The 21,194-nt window shown below is 37.0% G+C and overlaps 1 protein-coding gene across 2 annotated transcripts in view; it reads right to left on the bottom strand.

Annotated features, from left to right (window-relative positions):
- The window catches only part of ITGA2 (integrin subunit alpha 2), a 66,019-nt gene that overhangs the window by 18,640 nt on the left and 26,185 nt on the right, over positions 1 to 21,194 (bottom strand). For both annotated transcript variants that reach the window (XM_080574099.1, XM_080574098.1), the window contains exons 5-19: positions 17,848 to 17,962; positions 17,221 to 17,348; positions 15,913 to 16,061; positions 14,686 to 14,836; positions 14,066 to 14,231; positions 12,745 to 12,818; positions 11,193 to 11,331; positions 9,042 to 9,187; positions 8,199 to 8,342; positions 5,702 to 5,905; positions 4,741 to 4,877; positions 3,150 to 3,289; positions 1,839 to 1,990; positions 631 to 741; positions 213 to 295 (exon numbers count right to left, since the gene is read on the bottom strand). In XM_080574099.1, coding sequence (XP_080430225.1) covers positions 213 to 295; positions 631 to 741; positions 1,839 to 1,990; positions 3,150 to 3,289; positions 4,741 to 4,877; positions 5,702 to 5,905; positions 8,199 to 8,342; positions 9,042 to 9,187; positions 11,193 to 11,331; positions 12,745 to 12,818; positions 14,066 to 14,231; positions 14,686 to 14,836; positions 15,913 to 16,061; positions 17,221 to 17,348; positions 17,848 to 17,962 — 2,039 coding nt within the window. The remainder of the gene's footprint in view (positions 1 to 212; positions 296 to 630; positions 742 to 1,838; positions 1,991 to 3,149; positions 3,290 to 4,740; positions 4,878 to 5,701; positions 5,906 to 8,198; positions 8,343 to 9,041; positions 9,188 to 11,192; positions 11,332 to 12,744; positions 12,819 to 14,065; positions 14,232 to 14,685; positions 14,837 to 15,912; positions 16,062 to 17,220; positions 17,349 to 17,847; positions 17,963 to 21,194) is intronic.

Raw genomic sequence — 21,194 nt, 5'->3', positions numbered from 1 at the left:
CTGAAAGCAGCCCTGAGGAGAAGGAGCTAGCTGATATTTAAGTTCCCTTCCAACCCAAACCATTCTATGATTCTATGATGATTCTATGATTCTAAGTAGATGTTGAACTAGAAAGATATTCTGAAGAAATTCATCCAGAGCCTATAGAAAAAACAACCTATGAAAACTAAGAAAACACCATACGCCACCAATTCCACTTATTCAGCTCCTACCTGTGATCTCCCTTCTGCTGGACCTTCAGAACAAGATCACAGATACAAAGTTCATCTTCACCACAGTCTTTAATAAAAGGAATCTACAAAACAAATAATAAAAATAATCCTGAATGACAGTGCTCTACTTTAAAATTATCTAGTCACAGCAGTCTTAAACGCCTTTGAGGGGAAGGACATTGTTATCTTGCTTATGAGAAAGTCCCTTTTGCTGATGAGAAAGTCCCTTCAAATAGCATTAAGAGCCCATGCAATTCCAAGGTATAAAAGTACTGGTGCCTGCTTTCAGTCCAGTGACTTAACTAGAACACCAGTTTTTATTTGTATGTAGCATTTTGGTATGTGCATGTTTGAGGGGGCACACGTTATGCACAGAAGTATAGTCATGTCTTTTCCAATAGTAAGGCTGTATACTTACACTGTAGGCCACAGATGTTGGAGAATATATATCGAGGACAGGGCTGGAGCCAGGATTTGTAAGGCCAATGTCAACACGCAAACTAAGAGAATTCACTGCATCAGAAGGTTCCTGTAAAACACATGTTCATATGATAGCTGTCAGCACAGCAAACAGTGCAAAACTGGTAACTCTGCTGTAAATTGATAACGTGTAGTAATACTTGCTCTTTCTAGAAGAGCAAGTAACAGAAGAAGAGAAGTAACAACGTAGTCTTTTAAATGTTCCTGGAGACTCTACTCATCACACTCACTTCTAGGGCTAAGCAACACGCAGACTGTCTGCATCTGTGGAAGCTGGCTCTCAAAAGCCACCAGCAGGTGATTTTTCTTCTCACCTGGCTGCAGAAATCAAATTCCTATTCCACTTTGCTTTGCCATCACAGAGAGCAGCTGGGCCTGGGCAGGACTAAAACACAATACCCCTCATGTCTTTTCTGCTTCTTGGTGCTGGGTAAATACTCTTCTAGATCATGGCTCTACAATGACACTAGATGTGACCAACAAATCAAAAATATTTGTCCTCACAGTATTTGGGTATGCAATGAATAAAAGAAGGAAGTATCAGAAAGAGGGATGTGAAAACATTCCTATTTATTATTCAGCTCTGACCTTGGTGGTTTGCAAATATTGCAAAGCAAAGCATGTATCAGTCCTTTCGCTTTTTAACTACCTGACCTAGCACAATGCAGAGAGCTTACTGCAAGTCTCAGTGCTGCTGCGTTTGGTCTTTGGTACTAGGAAATGGTGGATGTTTTTGTATTTTTATTTTTCCCAAATACAGCTTCTGTATACTTAGGGCTAGCATGGATGAGAAACCCACCTGAAATGTTGTTAATCTGAGATAAAACATTTGCATATATTATGGAAGATTCTTTATGGAAGAATCTACTGAAAGGGAAATTAAAATCTATTGAAACTATGGACTATGAGCTCTGTGTTACATCAGAGCTGAAGTACATAATTAACAATGGCCTCTACTGTCCTCAACACCTGTGCTAAATAAGTCAGTTATTAGTTTCTTTGAAATCAGCTTCGTATTCTGTATTTTTTGTTACTGGGGAACTCGAGAAACTTAAATCATGAATTAAATTCATCTTACAGACATAAAATTCATCAACACCTTCCTCTGATCATTTTTGTCATGAGGCTCCTTGCAGTTGCACTTACCTGTACGTTGAAGATGTCATGAACACAATTCTTTTCACGATGTACCACAAGATCCCTCTGCATGTACCTTTCATTATTTTCTTTGAACAATCCTCTGGAAGTCACTCTAGAGGACTGGAGATCTGCATCCAGTGTTGCATTATACTTTATAGCTACAAAAAGAATAATAGTACTTTTTTTTGCTCAGCCTTACTGCTTATGATCTCACTACTATGTCCAGCATTACAGAATGATCAGGCTTTCCAAACCAATATAAATATTTTACTTTTTTCATGGTTTGCTAAACACAGAGCATTCACAAAATGATAAAGTTTTCCCTTGTGTTTTCCAAGTCAGTCTAATAGGTTTAAATCCTGAAGTAAGTTCTCATCCACAGACAGCACATTAAATGGCAATGAATCTGGTCTCCACTGATTGATGTCTGAGGTGTCTCAGATGTCTGAGCCCACAACTCAGGCAAGGAGCCAGGCAGCAGTGCCAGGATTACAGCAGGTAAAGAAGCCTTGAAACCATATCCCTCAGTTCTGAGGAGGCTATAAAGAAAACCTGCATCTTCTCTTCAACCACATCATAATTCGTCTTCTCTTCATATGATGACTAATACACTGTGGAAGTTCACCTTTATTTTATTACTAAAAATCAGAAGTTCCTAAAGGCACTGTATGTAACACCGAAGCAGTTCAACTGGTGTTATCCACAACACAAATGTTTAACTAAATAGCTTCATGAGGCACCAGTGTTGGTCTCGGAAATATTTGGTGCTCTACTGTTCTCTGAAAAGAGGTTCTCCCTATGGACATCTGTCTGCATTGAACTTATGGAAATTAACTTTGTGCTGAAGAAGTTTTGTGCTGAATTATTTTTGTGCTTGCCAGAGAGAAGAAAAGTCTGCAGTCTGCTGTTGAAACCATCAGCTCACAAAGACTCTGTCCCCAAAAGGAGCATTCTCCAGAGATACCCAGTTACCCTTCCTAAAGTGTCTTGCCATATCCGAGTGATACCAGCTGAAGAAAAATGATAGAATTGGTGAGCAAAGGATATACATATATATATATATTATATAAATAAAAGCTTCTCAGTAATGACATTTCCTGGGTTTTGGTGGACAGCTCTTCCTTATATTGTTAAGTCCTCATTTATCACAGGTTATGGAGGCAGTGATGACAGTAGGTCTTTAAAACACTTTCTTAAGCACTTAAATTTTATAGTGATTTCACCTTCCTTGACATTTAATGCAGTATTTCCACTATTCATTTGAATAATGGACTTCTGAAGAAATTAATAAAAAACAAGTCATTGAAACACTCTTACCCACTTGATTATTTCTGTTAGCAGGTCTAAATGTAGCCTGAAAACATATTTTGACAGTTATTTCTGTGTTCTTGTTCAGCAGACTGATTTTCTCAGGTTTAAATGAGGCAATTATAGACACATTTGCAATGCTTTGTGACCTGAAAAATATTTTTAAAAGGTTATATGTGATTTTCAAGAGCACTAGGTAGCTTAGAAGCTGTTTTCTGCATGTAAATGTAACATTGATCTTTTGGGTTCTGAATGTAAACACATTTTATGGCACTGGTAAAATTATTTTTCTCTGCATGTAACTGAGTTTATTGATACGGTACCTTTCAGTAATTAAAATAAGTAATTTATCACATCAAATTAATGGATAATCAATGTCTTTACCCTAACGCCCTAAGTATTCCCTTAAGATAACAGAATGAAGACCATGCCCTGTTTTCCCAACAAGTAGCCTTCTTCTGCTCCTTTAGAGAAGTCATTCAGCTCTTCTAGGAAGGCAAAGAAGGGTAATTCTTCATTTTAATTGTATCCTAATTTGTATCCTTATTATTATGTCAGAAAAACAACTTTCATGAAATTAATCAAGATTTTGAAGAACAGTTTCAAAGGAACCCTACGTGTAAAAACAAACACTTTAATCAAAAGTGAAACTCGTTAATCAGACCAAATGTTGGAGTGAAAGAAAAGATCTTCATTAATCAAATTGAAATAAATGCTGATAATCCAAGGAGCATAATTTTCTTTAATGTAATCCTTATCAGCACCAGCAGGAGTTCTGTCATGGGTCAAGGGTCCAAACTGATCATTCATTTTGTATAATCTCGTTTTATTATGAAATAAGTAGCACTACAGTGATTTTTTCTTGTTACAATGGGGAGCCTCAGGCTAGAATATGGGTGACAGACTGGAGAGCAAGCGACTTTTTAACTTAGCTCCTCATGGAAATAGTGGTACTTAGGGAGCCACAAGATTTGGGTTCTGTGAAGCCTTTCTTTTTTATTTTGTAAAAGCACTCTGACCGCACTGGTAAAGTCCACATGCCAGAAAAGATGGTGTTCTTGCCAGAAGTAGATGCCAACTCTGTTTCACTGCTCTCTGTCCTTACCCTGCAGGACTACTGTTTCCTAGAGATTAGCCTGCCAGCTAGTAAAGGTCACGCAGGTTGTGTGGGAAGGGGTTTTGTCTATCTCAGTAGACACAGCTATCAAAATTACACTGCAGCTATTGAAGTATGACCTGCTGTTTCACATACTGCCCAGCAAGCCCCATTCCCATTTACCAGCCTTTTCCTCTGGACCACATGCCCTCACATGTCTCCCAACCCTCCCCATCCCTGCCTGCATCCCTCTCAGCAGCCCCTGCCACCTGGCTTCCCCCATGCAGCCTTGCTCTGCCCCCTAGACTGGCTTGTCATGTCTGTTAGACAAGTCCAATGCCGTTTTTCAGCTCTGTAATAGTAGTGACAAGGCATTAAGCATGTTAGTGCAGAACACATGGAATAAAAGAGCTTTTTGTTTTCTTTGTTTTGCTGTTTAATTAAGTAAATGCTTAACTGGCATCTGAAACATTAAGTGCAGCTTTTAGAAAAGAGTTTACTAACCAAAGCAGAACCACTTTTCCATCAGCACCAACTGATACATCAGTAATGTCATCGTCATCTAAGTCTCTATGGCCATCTACTGATCTTCCAAAGAATTGGAGCCGTTTTCCAAAAGCAGGATCCGATCCTAAAATTTTCTGGTAAAGAGAGTTTGGTTACTAAATTGCCACAAGAGCGTTTAAGTCTGTAGATACCAGCCCAAGCAATGGATTTTTGCAGATATTCTCTGAATACGTAATATATTGTTTAAACAAAAAACCTGTGTGGATGTTTTCTCAAATGCTTTTAAGCACTTTTTCCTCCCCTGTTGGAGCAGACAATGGACTAGATTTTTCTGTCTTGGTAGTAAATCAACTAACTGACTGCTTTATGCCAGTTAGTACTTACTGGAAAATTTTTCCATCTTACATTGAGCAACTCAAAGAATAGGAATCCTAACAGGACTTCTGACAAATACTTTCTGTGACCAGAAAGTCAGCATGGACAGTGACATTAAAATTATTACTATTATGTTAATATATGAGATATGCAAACACCCTTGAGACACTTTTCCGCAAATACCACTCTTTTTTTTTTTTTTTAAATTTACAGAGCTGGAATTTATAAAATCTTCATTGTTGTACTTCAGCTTTGAATAATAGTTTGTCAAAAACGGTATAGGAAATTAGCCAACTTCACACACAGATACCAAAATTATGAGAGGCTCAGATAGAGCACCTTGCAAGCCCTTTTCCTCTGCACACTTCAGCTGAAAGCACCACAACAATATCATCCAGGACGTGTTGACAGCTGAATTGAAGGATGGTGGGTGGGGAGGGCACAGAACTTGGAATAAACCACAAAAATTACAATACTACTTTAAGATGATGAAGTAGTAGCCAAGAAAAGCATAGAAAATCCTTCAGTTTTCCTCTAACAGATCTGAAGGCACTAAGTACAGCATTATACAACAGTTATTTACCTGAGAATATTTGGTACGTATACACTTTTGAAATCCATTGTAAATATAAATTGCTCCAGAGTTTTGGTTTTCCAGTGGTGCACCTATTACAACATCATTAAAGCCATCCAAATCAATGTCTGCAAGTGCTGTGATTGCTGATCCAAAGCGAGCATTTTCTGACCCTTGTGGACCCTCCAAGAGTTCCTGTTGATCCAAAATTCCCTTTAAAAAGGGAAAAAGAAGAAAAAGCAAAAACGTAACTATCATTGCACCAGATTAGACATAGGAGCAGTATCTATGTGCATTGTTTCTTTTGTTGTTTTGTTTGTTTGTTGGTGTTTTTTTTCCTCTCCCAGTACATTCCCCTCGGACTGCTCAACCGTGAATTCCTTCCCCATTGTATTGCCCATTCAGTTTGCATTATGTCTCAGAGTCTTGGCAAGCATTACACAGCAAAATTAAAGCATGCTATGCAGAGCACTAACAGCAAATATAACCATATGTATGAAGCTTAAATGCTCTCACTGTCCTCATCTGACTGTTCTAAAGTTTCACAATACATTGAAAAATACAGTTTCCAGTTTTGGATTACCAGTTTTTATGCAGAGGGAATGGAAATTATGTAACTGGACATAATTCTTTGAAACAGAAATGGAATTTCCTAACTAAACTAATGCAAAAAACATGTGTCTAAATGGTAAACTCCTGACCTCTCCAGTGCCAATGAGGAAAGAAAGGTTGGAGATCTTTAGAGTTAAATAATCACATTTACTTAAATAATCACATTAAGTTAAATTCAGCTCCTTGGCAAGCATGACTCTCATCTTTAACCTCAGTTATCACACTGTGCTTAAAATTTAAAAAATACCAGCCAAGTTATTTTTTAAAAATGAGTAGAAAAGTATAATTTACGCAACATAGACACAGTTACACAAGTACAGGTTCTTTATTTGTTTATTTGTTTTATTATTTTTAATCATTCTCTCATTATACTGAACTTTTATATAATTTTAAATCCAAAACTTGTCACAGACAAATTGGTGTCAAGAAGTTGTTATTCAATGTATTCATTTTCGAAACATGTAAAAAATTCCTTTTCTTCTGTATTTTGTGTCTACAGTCACAATAACACAGTTCCACAGTCACAGTGACCAGTGTCAGCTGCCAACAGTGCTACTTCCAGCAGTTTGTCTACCACGTAATTGCTCTAGGATACACTTTCATGTTGCTCCAGGATGATCTGACTCTGAGTTGCTCTGAAGAGGATGGTACTTTATCTCTGCTTATTTGACTGCAATTTACGTAGGAAAAATGCAATTTTCTCTAATACATGCCATCAATCAGAAAAACTTTCTTTGCATATTCAGACATCCACAATTGTTTGCAAGACTGCCTATATTAACCGTCCTGAAGACTCTGGCACTTTTGAACATTCTGAAAACACCTACCACAGGTCTGAATAAAAAAGAGTCAGGCAGGCATCAAGTGAATAACATGGCTTTGCTGACAAAGGAGACAACATGAGTAATAGTGTCCACTCAGTGTGAACGTCCATGAAACAACGCGTTGGCAGAAAAGCATTTATAAAATGGTTTTGGGAGTACTGTTAGGTGTTAAACTGACCTCCCAAAATCAAATGGCAAAAAATTGGTTAGCAAAAGCCTCGAGCTAAACATTCCAGAGAAACGGTCAACCTTGTGTTATATTCATCCCTGGAAGTGTTCAAAGCCAGGCTGGATGGGGCCCTGGGCAACCTGATCCAGTGGCTGGCATCCCTGTCCACGGCATTGGGCTGGAAGTAGACGGTCTTTAAGGTCCCCTCCAACCCAAACCATTCTATGATTCATGTACTGTGCCTAGCACAATGTCTAAAACCAGGACCAGGGAGGGAACCTATAGCAGCCAGCCACTAATCACTAATACTGCTTAGCTATTGACTTGCCTTGTTGCTCTATTTCAGGCTGGTCCTACTGGCTTATTACCAGATTACATCCACAAGTGGTTCTAGCGAAAGCTTGCAGCTGCTTCTGAAAAGCACGACAGGCAAGACTGCACTGGGAAAGGCTCATTCTGCAGTCCTCTGAACAAGCAGTCTGCATCACCTAACCCTGCCCTTAAATGACACCCCAGAAAAAGCACACACAATTTCTCATTATAAAAGTACTGCTGTCAGTATTTCAAACACTTTGAAAAAGATACACAAAATAGTGACTTAAGGGCCCAAAATATGGTGACAAGGGATTTTTAGTGTAGCTGTGGCCAGCCTGCTTTGCAAGAAGATAGTGCTAAGCAATGCCAGATCGAGTGAGTCTGAACAGGTTGGATTTGGGTACAGGGATCACTCTTCTGAAATAGAACAGACATTGTCAATAAGTACTACTGCAGTTTGAACTGCCTTGGTAAAACTCTAGTTCAGGGAAAAACAGTAAATTCTTCAGCTGAAGATGAAAGTGCTCAGCACTTATTAAGGATGGGTACGTAGGAAGCCAATACTTTACTACAGTGCTGTTCTTACCTTTGTGATGGAAAACATGTATACTCTCCCTTCCTCTTTTTTAAGGTCATTCATAAACATTGGTGCACCTACAAGCAGCACATCTGTCACAGAATCCTTGTTAACATCCACTGAACACACCACACTGCCAAAGTAGGAACCAATCTGAAATCAGTAATAAGAAAATTGTGTTTGTACGTGGATTTTACAAGGCATAATGTTTTAGCATCTGAACCAGAAAACTCTTATACTTGAAATAGTCCAGCACTAATGAAACTGCCCACTGGGATGAAATTGCTGTATAACATACTCTAGTGTCTGAAGAATCATATCCTTACTATGTGTCCACTGTTTCTGCCCAGTAGCTGCTGCTATGGCTTTACCACTCAACAATATGAATGAAAACAGAGAACAAGCTAAGGAAGGTATACTTTTTATATTAAACTGCACAGGTAAAACTACCCAATCCTTTTCTTACAAAGCAAAGCAAAGCAAAAGGCTTTCCGTCCTTTCCCAAATAGTGAAAAAGAGAACGAACTTCCAAATCTCTCTTTTGATGTCATCAACTTCACAGCTTCTCAGGAAGCGTGGAGCTCATCGAGTCTCTCCCACTTAGAAGCATCGACAGAATGATACGTTAACAGGTTTTGTATATTATCTTTTACCACTAGTTGAATGACTTCCTGAAATGCTGTTGAAGAATTAATCTCGTTGAAACAGTCTAATGGCAGAGACAAATGCAAGCAGGATTCTAAATGCATTGCAAGAAAGAGGAATTTTCAAAACAAACACACTGCAGTCTACTACTGTGTCGATAAAAACAGATGCCTTCAAAATCTGCATTCATGACCAAAATATACTTGCCTGCTCGCCCCTCTGGGACTGCACAATTGCGATATTACCATGTCTGTCAACATCATAAACCACTACTCTGCCAGTGTAGTTGGATCTGGGTGCACCAGCAACAAAATAGACAGAGCTCTGAGTTGAGAGAACAGCAACAGAATAACCTGGGGGAAAAAGCCAACATTTAGTATGTGTGAGAGACCATTAACTACAATTTTGTCAGCTCATAAAGGCACAGAAGATGAATCAACCTGGTGCATTAGTGACAGAGAATGGTACTTCCAGATGGGAAGCTAAGCTGTCACATACGCATCAAACTTGCAGTAGTCTTCTAGAGAGAGCAATGACACACAGATCAAGTTGAAGCATGTTTGCAGAATAGCGTGGACAACAGCCTGGCCTATCCAGTCAAACACAGACCACAAGATTATCATGCTTATGAAGGACATAGAGTGTAAAGAGTATCCTGGGAATGAATAAATAAAGAGAAACATGAGAAGAACTTTTGAGCCAGCCTTCAAACCACAGCTTCAAACACCTAGCTTCTGCAGAATTCTCAATGCATTTTCTCATACATCACAAAACCACAGCCCTGTGCTTTGGCTGAACACAACAGACCATAATAACAGTTTGTCAGCTGAAGGGCTTAGGTTGATTGAACTTCTTTCAACATTTTAATCCTCGTTCCCATTATTCTAACATCATTTGCTTTCAGGAAACATCTTTTAATACCTGCTAAGACATTATACATGTATTAGCACTGTAAAGCTAGTATTACTACATATTTTATGTACCTGTGATTTAATTACACCAGGTTTATTTCAAGACAAGAAAACAAAATCATCCTTTCTAAAGTCTTTACTTAAACTGAGTAACAAAATCCCTGTGATTGGACAAAACATGCACGTCTTTAGCAAGCTGCAGTCCAAAGCAAGGAGTACACTCCAAAAGGATTATGTCTTGATCTTTACACATATTGGTGTAATTTGGATTTGTGTGTGGTCATTATGTTTTTCCAGGGAAAGAACATCAATGGAGACTAAAATTTCAAAACAAGACTTTATTCCGTAGGTTAAGGCCACATTGTTAATTAATACTGCATATAGCCATTGGAAGTGAGAGGGTGCAGTGCAGAATGGGATCCAAAACAGCAAGCTGTGCTGTGCTAGCAACCCTTTAGCTTGAGCTAAAATCTCCAGTGCTATGGAGAGCTCTTACTGGGGAACAGAAGGAGGATAAGATAAATGAGGGGACAGCAATAGCGCAGTAAGAAAAGGCACCGACATTGTTGGCTCCAAAAATATTAAGGACAATACTCTAGAAACTGCCTAGTGAGGAAGTGTTGAACAGAAGTGACCTGACCTTTTAAGAATTACTCTAGAAAAGGGAAAAACAGAAAATCTGAAGAGATCAGATATGCAAAAGAGCTACTGGTCTTTAAGGTAGGTTTCGTGATTCATTGTGCTGGATACACGTACTGCTAATCTATAGGGAAAAGAGTACATATCAATGTTAAAAATAGCATCTCTTTTAGTAACTTCATCGATAAGAAAACCATAGTCGATAAATGCAGTTGTATTGCTCAGGAATAAATTGCCAGAGCAGGCATATTGTAGGTTTGCAGAAAACATTTCAATGAATTGAGAAGACAAACTTCCTGGCTTTACTGGGTCATAAAACCATGCGTCAGAAAATAGATGGGGATTATAAATAAGACCTCTGTTAAAGTCCAGCGATGTGCCGAAAACTATAAACTGTATTGGAAAAGGCCAAGAAAAGAGTGAGCAGAGATGAAACTACAGTGAGTCAATCAATGTCTCATCCACATGCAACTCAGGAATTACAAACAAATATTAAACTAGAAGGTATCCAATATGATTATACAGTATTATACACTAAGTCATTTTCAAATCCTATGTTTTTTCTTTACTGTTTTTGTGAGAGAACCTGATTTTTTTTCAGCTTACCACATTGATGTGAATAGAATTTTAAAAACACAATAAAGACTTCACTCAATGTTTTCTTGTCGAGTAAATGAAATATTTTTGGATGCCAAGTTCTCTTCATCTCAAATCAGTTGTTAACAGGAACTAGAGGAGAATTTTCCAATTTCTTTAATATCTTAACAAAGGTTTGATACATTTCCAGCTCTGCATTTCAGCCTCTTACCTAGATATGAACTATGATTTCTGTCCTGCAGAATTTTCTCAAACACATTGCTTGGAAAGGTGGTGACTCTGTTTGAAGACTCCTGAATCACTGTTCCACTCCAGTCATAAGCCCCAACAGCACCCAGCAGCAGAACATCCTTTCAAAAATAAAAATCAACATTTCAGAACTCCCTATTTCAGCAGAAGTGTGAGTGAAGTTGAAGTTACCGTATGTAATTACATAAAACATCACTGTATTTAAGGTAGTGATGTACAGTCTAATGACTGCAAGCAGTTGGTGGGAGTTGCTTCCAGTTTTTACTCACATGCTGGACTTTACTACCTTATTAAGAGTGAATACCACTCTTCTATTGCAAGAGGATAACTGTCAGCTTTAGCTTCCATGGCACTAAAAAAGAATGGGCTTATTTAAAGCCTGATAATTTCCTAAGCCTGTCTTCCCTAGTGTTGGGCTTTAAATCTATGCTTTTATGCATTCATGATCCCCCAAAGACTGTCAAACAAAATGGTAAGAAAAAGCTAAAATCCACTTTTTGCCATTACAAGTGCAAATGATGGCATACAAAAGCTATTGGAAAAAGTCAGAAATTTCATCCTGTAGGTGTATTGTAAGGAGACATCCCAGAGAACACAGTTAAATCTAAAATCCAGATTAATATGCTTATATATAAATACTTAAACCTGTACACAGAAAACAAATGTCATTTAATTATTCACATTATTAAAATTCATTACTGTACCCAGATAAGGACATAAAAAATTGCAACAAAAGTAGTATGCGTAATTTCCCTGAAGAAACACTTGACTATTTTTTTTTGTGTGTGTGGTGGTGGTGTTATTTCCTAGCTTCAGATGCTTAGTAAGTTAAAACATCAATTTGTGCAAACATGGGACTTAAAAAAATAATATTTTATTATCTTTAAGGGCTAAAAGAAAAACTTTCTATATTTTCAGTTGAAAAATGAACCACACTTGGATTTTACAGTGAGATTTGGTCAAGATAATCTTAAAATTGATTATCATGAAATATATGCCTGATTTATCATCCTTTCTAATTTCTAAGGGAAATATAATTTAAGCAAATATCATTAACTTTATAAATATTAGATCAATTATTTTCAGACTTGATTTATATAAATCTTGTCCAGAAATATATCAGCATTACAATATTGTTTCAATTCTTCCAAGTTATTCAACCGAAAAATGTTAATTTGGAAAGAATAAATTTTTCATGCTAGGTGAACTCAGAACTTTCTAAAAACACTGGATTAACTCATTTCAAAATCATTACAATGAAATGGTACATAAGTATGTATCTATTACACAGCTTCCTGTATGAATATGTATTTTCTCTGTTTAGGAAAATACACCAACTGTTAGAAGTCATTTTTGTGTTATTCTGGTGAAAACAAAGAGGATAATTTGACATTCTCCTGCTTATAAAAATCTTAAAATTGGTATATATACATATTTTTAAGTCTTACATTGTTGCATTTCTCTGCTTTCATGTCTATGCAATTATATCTAATTATATAATTAAATTCACATACCTTTTTTTTTGAGTAATATGCACTGAAGCCCACCTGTGACATTTCCATTTGGAATGTATCACCTTGATCTGTACCTGGCAAAATAAATATTCACATATGGTTAACCCTACAGAAACACACAGGAGATCAAATTCCACTGCCCATGAGTGTAGCTATACAAAGGCTATAAATTTGACATTTTCACTAAATTCTGCTAAAAACATTTCCAACATTTACAAACAGTGTAAATCTGAGAGCTAATAACTAGTCAAATATTTTGAGGATTTAATGGCAAGTTGTTAACATGGCTGCATGGAGCCACATTACAAGTCTACTCCAGAAGAGGCAGATGATAAAGATGGCTTGGATCAGTTTGCACAGTGCTGTCACTGTAGCTAATCTGCTTTTATGTTCTCTAAGAACCACTAATAGTACAGAGAAATTAACAGCTATATTCACGACTTCCAAATGAATGTTTATCATCTCTTGCAATTGTCTTGAAACTACAGTGACATGATGAAATATTCCCTAAGGTAGATGGATGGTACTTGAGGAACAGAAATTCAACAAGAGTACTCAGCAAAACCCAAGAAGGAGAAGCTCAACTGACCCATTTGATTAGCAGCACAAACCTGCTGGTAAAGAGTAGAAGAAGGTGACAGAGGGGGGGAAGATTTTATCCTCAATACAGTAAGGCTGCAGCCATAAAATGCTCCCTAGGCTGAGGTCAAGTCATAAATATCCCAAGCAAGGTCTAAATTTGACTTTAAAACAATGGCTTTCAGGGGGATGAAGTGCCTCTGAGCCACCTCTACAGCACTTTCAGCTAAACTGTACAAGGACATGGATGATCCTAGGAACAGAGCCTGGCAGACACCATGAAGATTGATTACAAAACTGAGAAGGTACAGCAATGCAGTAACCCAAAATTTTGATTTGCTTTTTATCTTTACACTTGCTTAGTGTTAACAGAGAAATACAGTTGACTGACAAACAAAAAGATACCTTTATTTGTCCATTGGTAATAGCTGCAAACACATTTGGATGTGTATGGATAAACCCTCAGTTTTTTCCTGAAACCCAGGACATGACTAAAACTCAGCAACTGGCAAACTGTTCCCACTAATCCACAGAAACTTGGATTTCAAGCTCATTAGAGATTTGGTAGCTAGGGGAAAGCTTGTGCAAAACAGAGCCCGCCTGGGGAGCAGCATGCAGCCTGCAGCTCCAGCTGCCCCTCATTTGCACAGTATTGCACTAAGGTGAAGCCAAATAAAATTCTCACTTCTCTGCTGGGAGAATCTGATCTAATTTTTTTTTCCAGAGACATTGATTATTTTACCTTCTATGCTAAAAATGCGCTCTCCAAGTGTTCCTGCTTCTTCCAGTAGTGCAGCTTCAGATGATACATTAAAGAAATACTTGTCTGTTGGATGGCTAGCAATTCCTTTGATTTCTTTAATTAAGTTTTTAGTATCAAGTTCATGTCTGATTAAGTATCCCAAAACCTTGTGGGGAATAAAATGGACAAAATAAGAAAAGCAAAGGAAACCACAGTGTTCCTCCATTTCCTTCTGTATTACTTAAGTATTCCACATATAACAACAAAAATAAAATTAATTTCATTCATATTAATGAATTGCTAATCAGACTACATTCCTATCCAATGGACCATTCAAACAGGAAAAAGATATAAACCAAAGCAAAGGCGAAAACAACTGAAGTTTCTCAGATAATACAGCTGAAGTTTCTCAGATAATGTCAGCTTTTCTTTTTCTGCCAATTAACGAGGACCTATACTTCACTAGTTCATAAAGATGAATTTCACCTAGTTTCAGTCTCAGCACTGTAATAATGCATGCATTATATACAGTTTACACATAGAATATGAACCTTCATATATAAACAATGAAATGATCTTTCTACAATTGCCATAGTATACATAATTATAGGATTACTTACAGCAATGCCAAATCTGGTTATATTGTCTTCATTACATTTACCTATCACAGTTTTCAAATTGGAGCCATCGTGTGATTCACCATCTGTCACAACAACCATTACTTTGGTAGCTGTAGGGCGTCCTCCTGATTCAGGTGAGAAGGCATACTGTCTGTTATAAAATATCGGATTTAGCAGATGTAATTTATAACGTATGGAATTCTGCATACATGCTTTAATGAATACATCTATCGCTAACTTAGAATAAGGTGCATCTGTAATGCAATTAGAAGTTTTAATTATGCTCCTGACAGCTTTTTCTCAAAGAACCATCAAAAATGTAATCTAGGAAGTAGAAAACAAACAAACAAACAAAGTACAACTAGATGTTATTTATGATAGAAATGTATGCTCTACCTTTTGTGCAAACACACAAAAACCAAACTTTTCTAAATAAAACAGTGATTTTATTTTTGTCGGAACTATCAGTGTTTTGTAACATTAGAGTACTCAGAAACTGGCTACACTAATTTCAAACCAAAGGTACAGAATATTAAGGATAGGTTCCTTGATACTGCTACAGATTTGGACTCCACCAAATTGATACTTCCCCTAAATAAAGTTTCCAAGGCCATTTCATTCCACAGCTGCTTAGGCCTAGAGTCCTGTTCTCAATCCAACTGCAAAGCAGTACTTTCCTACTGAGGCCCTGATTTGTATATGAATTCAGAGTCATGGCATATAATTTTAAGTTTTCCCAGTTTTTCATGCTGCTAGTACAATAGTGACAAACTGACACCAGACAAGGAATTATTTTTCCTTGCAGCTAACCTGACCTTCAAGCACAAATGTTATCAAATCCACTAAATCTCTGGATAATTTTTACTACTTTCAATGATTTTGTACCTTTCCTTAAACTTTGTCCATGATGTTTGATGCACTCTCATATTTAGATATCTGAGACAGACCAAACAAGTCTGTTGGGTAGCAGAAATACATCAGTGTAGAGCTTAACTCAAAGGTTAAGGACTTGCATTTCAGTAAGTTGATTATACATATCCCTGTCCTTTTCTGCTCGGGGCACTGTTCGCGTAGCTGATGTACATTTATTTACACATACTTATTTACAAATGTACCTCCTCAGAGGCTCAAAATACTTGCGCTCCCAAGGGGGAGTGAAATTCATGATGTGCTCTTCACCTTGAGAGATAAGTTATGATAGCACCAGTAATCATCAATATGTTTTACCTCGCATTGTCAATGGCTTTGAAAGTATTAGTCAGATCTCCTCCCTTCTGATATGTTCCCTCCATTGCTTTAACAACCTCATCCTTTGTTTGATATGTATTCAAGTTGAACACCACCCGGGGATCATTAGCGTACTGAATTAAACCCACCTATAAAATGAACAAATTATGTTAGATTATCATGCATTATAATCACTTAATTAAGCATCACGTTTCCATTTATTTGCCAGGCTGGAGTAAAGGATCTGCAGATACGTACCATTTTTCTTTCAACACATAAAACCAATTAATATTTACACATTCGGAAAGCTAAAAAAAAATACCTAAATACTCTTGCATCGTACATCATTTCTTATGGACTACAATATGTTAATATAAAGAATCTGAAATAATAGGCATTAAATGTTTGCTTGGTTACTTCTGGAAGAGCTTATGGACAGCAGTAATACAGTGAGCTGTGGGATAAATAAAAATAGCAAAAATTCTACAAGCTGATGGCACCTCATTCTGATCTCTTCTAAGAAAGTCCTAAAGGTTAGTTACTTGACAGTACTGCTAACACTATTTATTTTTAAAACAGGTGAATGCTATAGAAATATGCTAAAATGTATATGTAGCATGATGAAAAAAAAAAAAAGAAAAAAAAGAGGAAAGATGCTAAAGGTAAGGTTCAGAAAGGACTCATGACACTGAGCAAGAAGGCTAGCTTTTAAGCACCTCGCTTCCAAAGTCGCCCAATGAAGAAGGCAGCCTTTGGGAGAGAGATTTCCAGTGCCTCAGTCTTTGTTCCCAGAACTGTTTATGGAAAATGGACAACTGCAAAGACAGAAAATGTTTAAAAACAGGAAACAAAATTTTCCTTACCATCATCAAATTAAAAGGAAAAAAGAACTCAAAGATCAGACAGTAACCAAGCAGAAAAAAACACTATTTTAAAGATATAGAAGTTGGAAAGTAAAATTGATATGAAAAACTCCATAAAAGAAACTGTTCTACTTTTACCACATTCCCACAGACTGCATTTTAATGAGTCTGACATCTAATATATGAAAGAGATCTGACACTTTAGAGTCAGATATTAGATATAACCTAGACTTCTATTTTAAACCAAATTACTAGTCCCTTTTGGAACAGATTAGCTGTGAGATTGAAAAAACCTCCCAATACTGAAACACAAAGGACAACTGCATTATCTATGGCCTTGGGGGAGTTACTGTAATTATGCTAAACTGAATTTAGTTTCCTTTAAAATTGTCAGACTTTGCTAATAAAATCCATCGTTCCCTCCCCAAAGCTGTCTTTGACTTACCTGGGTTTTGTTAAGGCCTATATCTAAGCCTTGTACAAATTTCTTCAAAAATGCCCGCACAGCATCCCAGGGATAAATACTGTTTGACTCATCACAAACCACCACAATATCTATGACAGATGAACACTCTAAAAAATAAAAATAAATAAAAAGTGGACATTAAATGCACTTATTGAGACTTTCACTCTCAATATACTTACAAGTCTTTGGCTAAATCCAGAAGAGCATATTTAGATCTCACATAAGCCACGCAGAAGGTTTGAAGGATCAAGAAAGTTTTGCCAAAATGAAGATTCAATAAAGCCATATACAGACTTTGAGTCTATATCAATTTTCATTGCTCTGGTTCAATGCATCCGAATTCAGAAGAGTGAGTCCAGATTCTTATCAACATCAGATCAGAATCCATCAATCCTTACGGGTGAGTCACAGGGCTTTTCTTTTTCCATGTATACATTTTTTTAAAATCCCAAATTAAATTGTCCCCAACACAATGTATCTTGATTTTATATATATATATATATAGATAGATATAGATATATATATAGTGTGTGTGTATATCTATATATATATACATATAAATATAAATATATATAAATTGAATCTGTTTTGTATATGTTGCCTTACTTTGAACAGCAGGAGAAAAGCTTCTTAGGATCTGGAAACTTGGACTGATTTCAGAACACACTCCTGTAGCATAGTATTGCCTTCCACACTGCTGTGCCCACAAGGGACCACAAGTCTTTAAAAATAACAACAAAAAGAAACTATAAGAACAACACGTATTTGTCTAACTGTATCCATATACATAAACAAAATAAGCAGGACAACAGGAATATAGGGTAAGATGAGCCCTGTTGGGTTATCAGGCCAAGTCCCTTGCTATCACCATGGCAGTGTCAGATACTTTTATATACAGCGTCAGATACTTCATATACTTTTTCATAAAAAGGATTCTATTTGTGGTCATCCTAATGCCTCCTTCTGCAAACATCTTCCTACAGGCTATGCACAGCTATAACTTCTAGTAGTATGACTAAGTGTGCAAGGAATCTGCGTTGCTTTAATCTACCTGCTCTACAAACTGTAGGTTTAAAACTAGGTTTGGTATTTGCACATTGCGGAGAAATACTTCCACTAAACCAGGAGGTGGCATCATATCCACAGGCATCTGTGTAGCTCCAAACATGCAGAGATGTGCTTTTATTGCAGTATATTCTAGCACCATGAACAGTGTGACAGGACTGAAAAGCCTTGCGATCAGTGCACACATTAATTTCAGAAGACTTGTTCTCAAGGGAAATGCACTTTGCCAAAATATTTGCAAGTTAAACTTCTTTGTCAACTCCAGTGAGGATGCATAATATACACAATCCTATTTAGCTGCTGACCATAGCTAAAAAGATAATTTGACCCTTGTCTTCTAGGAAAATAATCTTTGTTCTTCAAGGAAAATGGTCTCTGTATAAAGAAAAGTCTTCAGCTGGTTGCGTAACAGCAAGAACTCTAATATTGGAAGGATTTTTACAAAAGTACCTAAATAAAAAGTCAAATATCAAGACAGTATTTTGTCAGCAGGATATTTGAGGGAATTTTTAAATTATTATTATTTTAAAGAAAATCGTGTTAGAAACTCAAGGAGAAAACACTTAACTTGTGTTCAATAATTCTAAAAGAAATAATAGCTTCAATACAAATACTTTCTGGCTGACCTATCAAGTCAATCAAAGTCAGAAGAGTCAATGAAACAGAAAATGCACCATGTCTATTTAGGAAGAGAAGAGAGAGTGATAGCCTCATGACCCTTTTGCCAAGAATACTGGAAAAAAATAAAAAAGAAATTAAAGGCAGAAGTAAATGGAAAATGACCTAAATGACACACAGGTTTACCAGCAGCAGTTGGCATCAAACTGTCCTAATACAATTGACAAGATGGCAATTTTTTCTAGACAAAAGAAAGGGGGAAATGTTCTAATGATCTAACATAATTATGATCAGAAATACATGTTTACAGCCAGAGATGTAAGACACATCATTAATACAGGGGAAAAGTGCCAGTTCTGATATTAAGAACTGATGAACTTGATAAGTGGAATATTTGAAAGAGGCATAGACTTGCCCTTAAGGTCTGATCTTAAGAAATACGGACATAAACCAGGAGCTCACTGGATAGAAGAGACCAAGGAGCAGATGAATCAGGCACTGGCTGATTACAGGGTGACCAGCATGCAAGGCAAATATGGCCTGAAGGTACGCAACAAGAAGTACTTGTAGTTGAGACGGAGAAGTACTAAATACACCTATAACACAGTATTCAGGAAAGATTCACATGGAATACAGCTTCAATCCACTCAGTCGTATTTAAGACAGGTATGTTTTAAAAAGCTCATTTTAGCCAAAAAAAATGGTTGTCCAGCAAAGTGAAGGATATAAGAGAATGTTGTTTTAAATACACACCAGGCTGGGTGTACACCAGCCAAGCAGCCCCGGATATCTCCTCAGAAGGAGCACATACTGACACCACAGGCTGGAGTCTGACAGAGAAGCAGCCCCAGCGGGAAGGAGCACAGGGAGCTGGGATGGGGAAGCCCTGAGCTTCCCAGGCCCCATCACAGAGCCCAGCTGCCATAGAGAGCATCTCAGTCACTGGCACCAACTTGCAATTACAAGCAAAGACAGTCTCTGCCTGCTGTCCAAGTCAGAGGGCTTTTGAAATTCACAGAGGCTGAGTCACAGATAAGCACCTGCCTCCAATACTCATTTCTCCTTCTGTCAAAAAGAACTCCCTTCACCAAAATGGCAAATTGTTCACATCTTAGTCTTCAACTTTTGTTGTTGATATTGTTTGTTTTGTTACTTATTTCATGCAATTTAGGCAGCCATTCAATACCATATGGATCAGGATAGTCTTTTTAAGTGAAAGAAGTTCAAGTATTATTTGAAAATGCAAATTTTTCTGCATGAGATGTTTTAACTGCTCCAATCACTGATACTGATTAAAGTGGTTATGCTTGGTATGGCATTAATAGTATTTAAAGGTATTATTTGAGATACAGAATAACATTTTTAATAAATATCTTCTCAGGACAGAAAGCAAGAAGAAAACTGTTGCTATATTTTGAATTTAGGATTAACCTTACTAACACTAAGAAAACTGCTGGAATTAGTTCTATTTTTAAGTACTTCAACGAAGCTGGCTATGTGGTAGTGAAGATAAACCACTGAAAAATTTCACAACTACTATGAACATGAAACAGAAAGATACCAAGATTAAAGTATGTTTCAAAGCTCTTTTTTTCTGTATTTTATTGTTTCACTTGATTACTACACATACTTGCAGTGTGTACATCATAAACATCTACACTCCAGGCCTATGGTTAAAAGTGTAAGATAGCATATTAAATTGGCTTTAACTTCCTTTCAGTTATTAAATCTGTTTTACAGGCTCCAAGGAGTTGCTTGCAGGATATACACACAGAAAATACATCCTCCTCCAGCTCACTAACCAAATAAATCATATTGCTAAAGCAAAAGGCAGATCCGTGGGAATGGAAATCCTGACATCTCAGGAGAACTGTCACTGTGCAAGGGCAAGAGGCTTAGAGGAGAGATCTCATACTGTCTTCTGAAAGCATAACCAGAGATAGAAAAGACTTCCTTACAGATGTCCAGGGTGGAAATATTCCCGCCTATGTTGTCTGACCTAAATTACAGAATCGTTAACTGTATGTTTGGTGACTTTCTTCCACAGGGTATTTGGATAAATGCAGAAGGAGACGATTTATAAGTTTCCTGATTTCAGATCCTAGAGAGTGATAGTGGGTGGGATGGAGTATTTTAAAATATATATATATATTAATCTATGCTGAATAATAAAACACATTTAGTTTGGACTTAATTAAGAAGTGTGGAGAATTCTAGTTTCTTCACTGTCCTCATGAATTTATGTATCTATTGAATATGTTCTCAATACA

This window comes from Anser brachyrhynchus (genome assembly GCF_964034855.1).
Source record: "Anser brachyrhynchus genome assembly, chromosome: Z".
NCBI classification, from domain to species: domain Eukaryota; kingdom Metazoa; phylum Chordata; class Aves; order Anseriformes; family Anatidae; genus Anser; species Anser brachyrhynchus.
The sequence above is the reverse complement of the archived record's forward strand: the minus strand, read 5'-3'. Positions and strand labels throughout refer to the sequence as shown.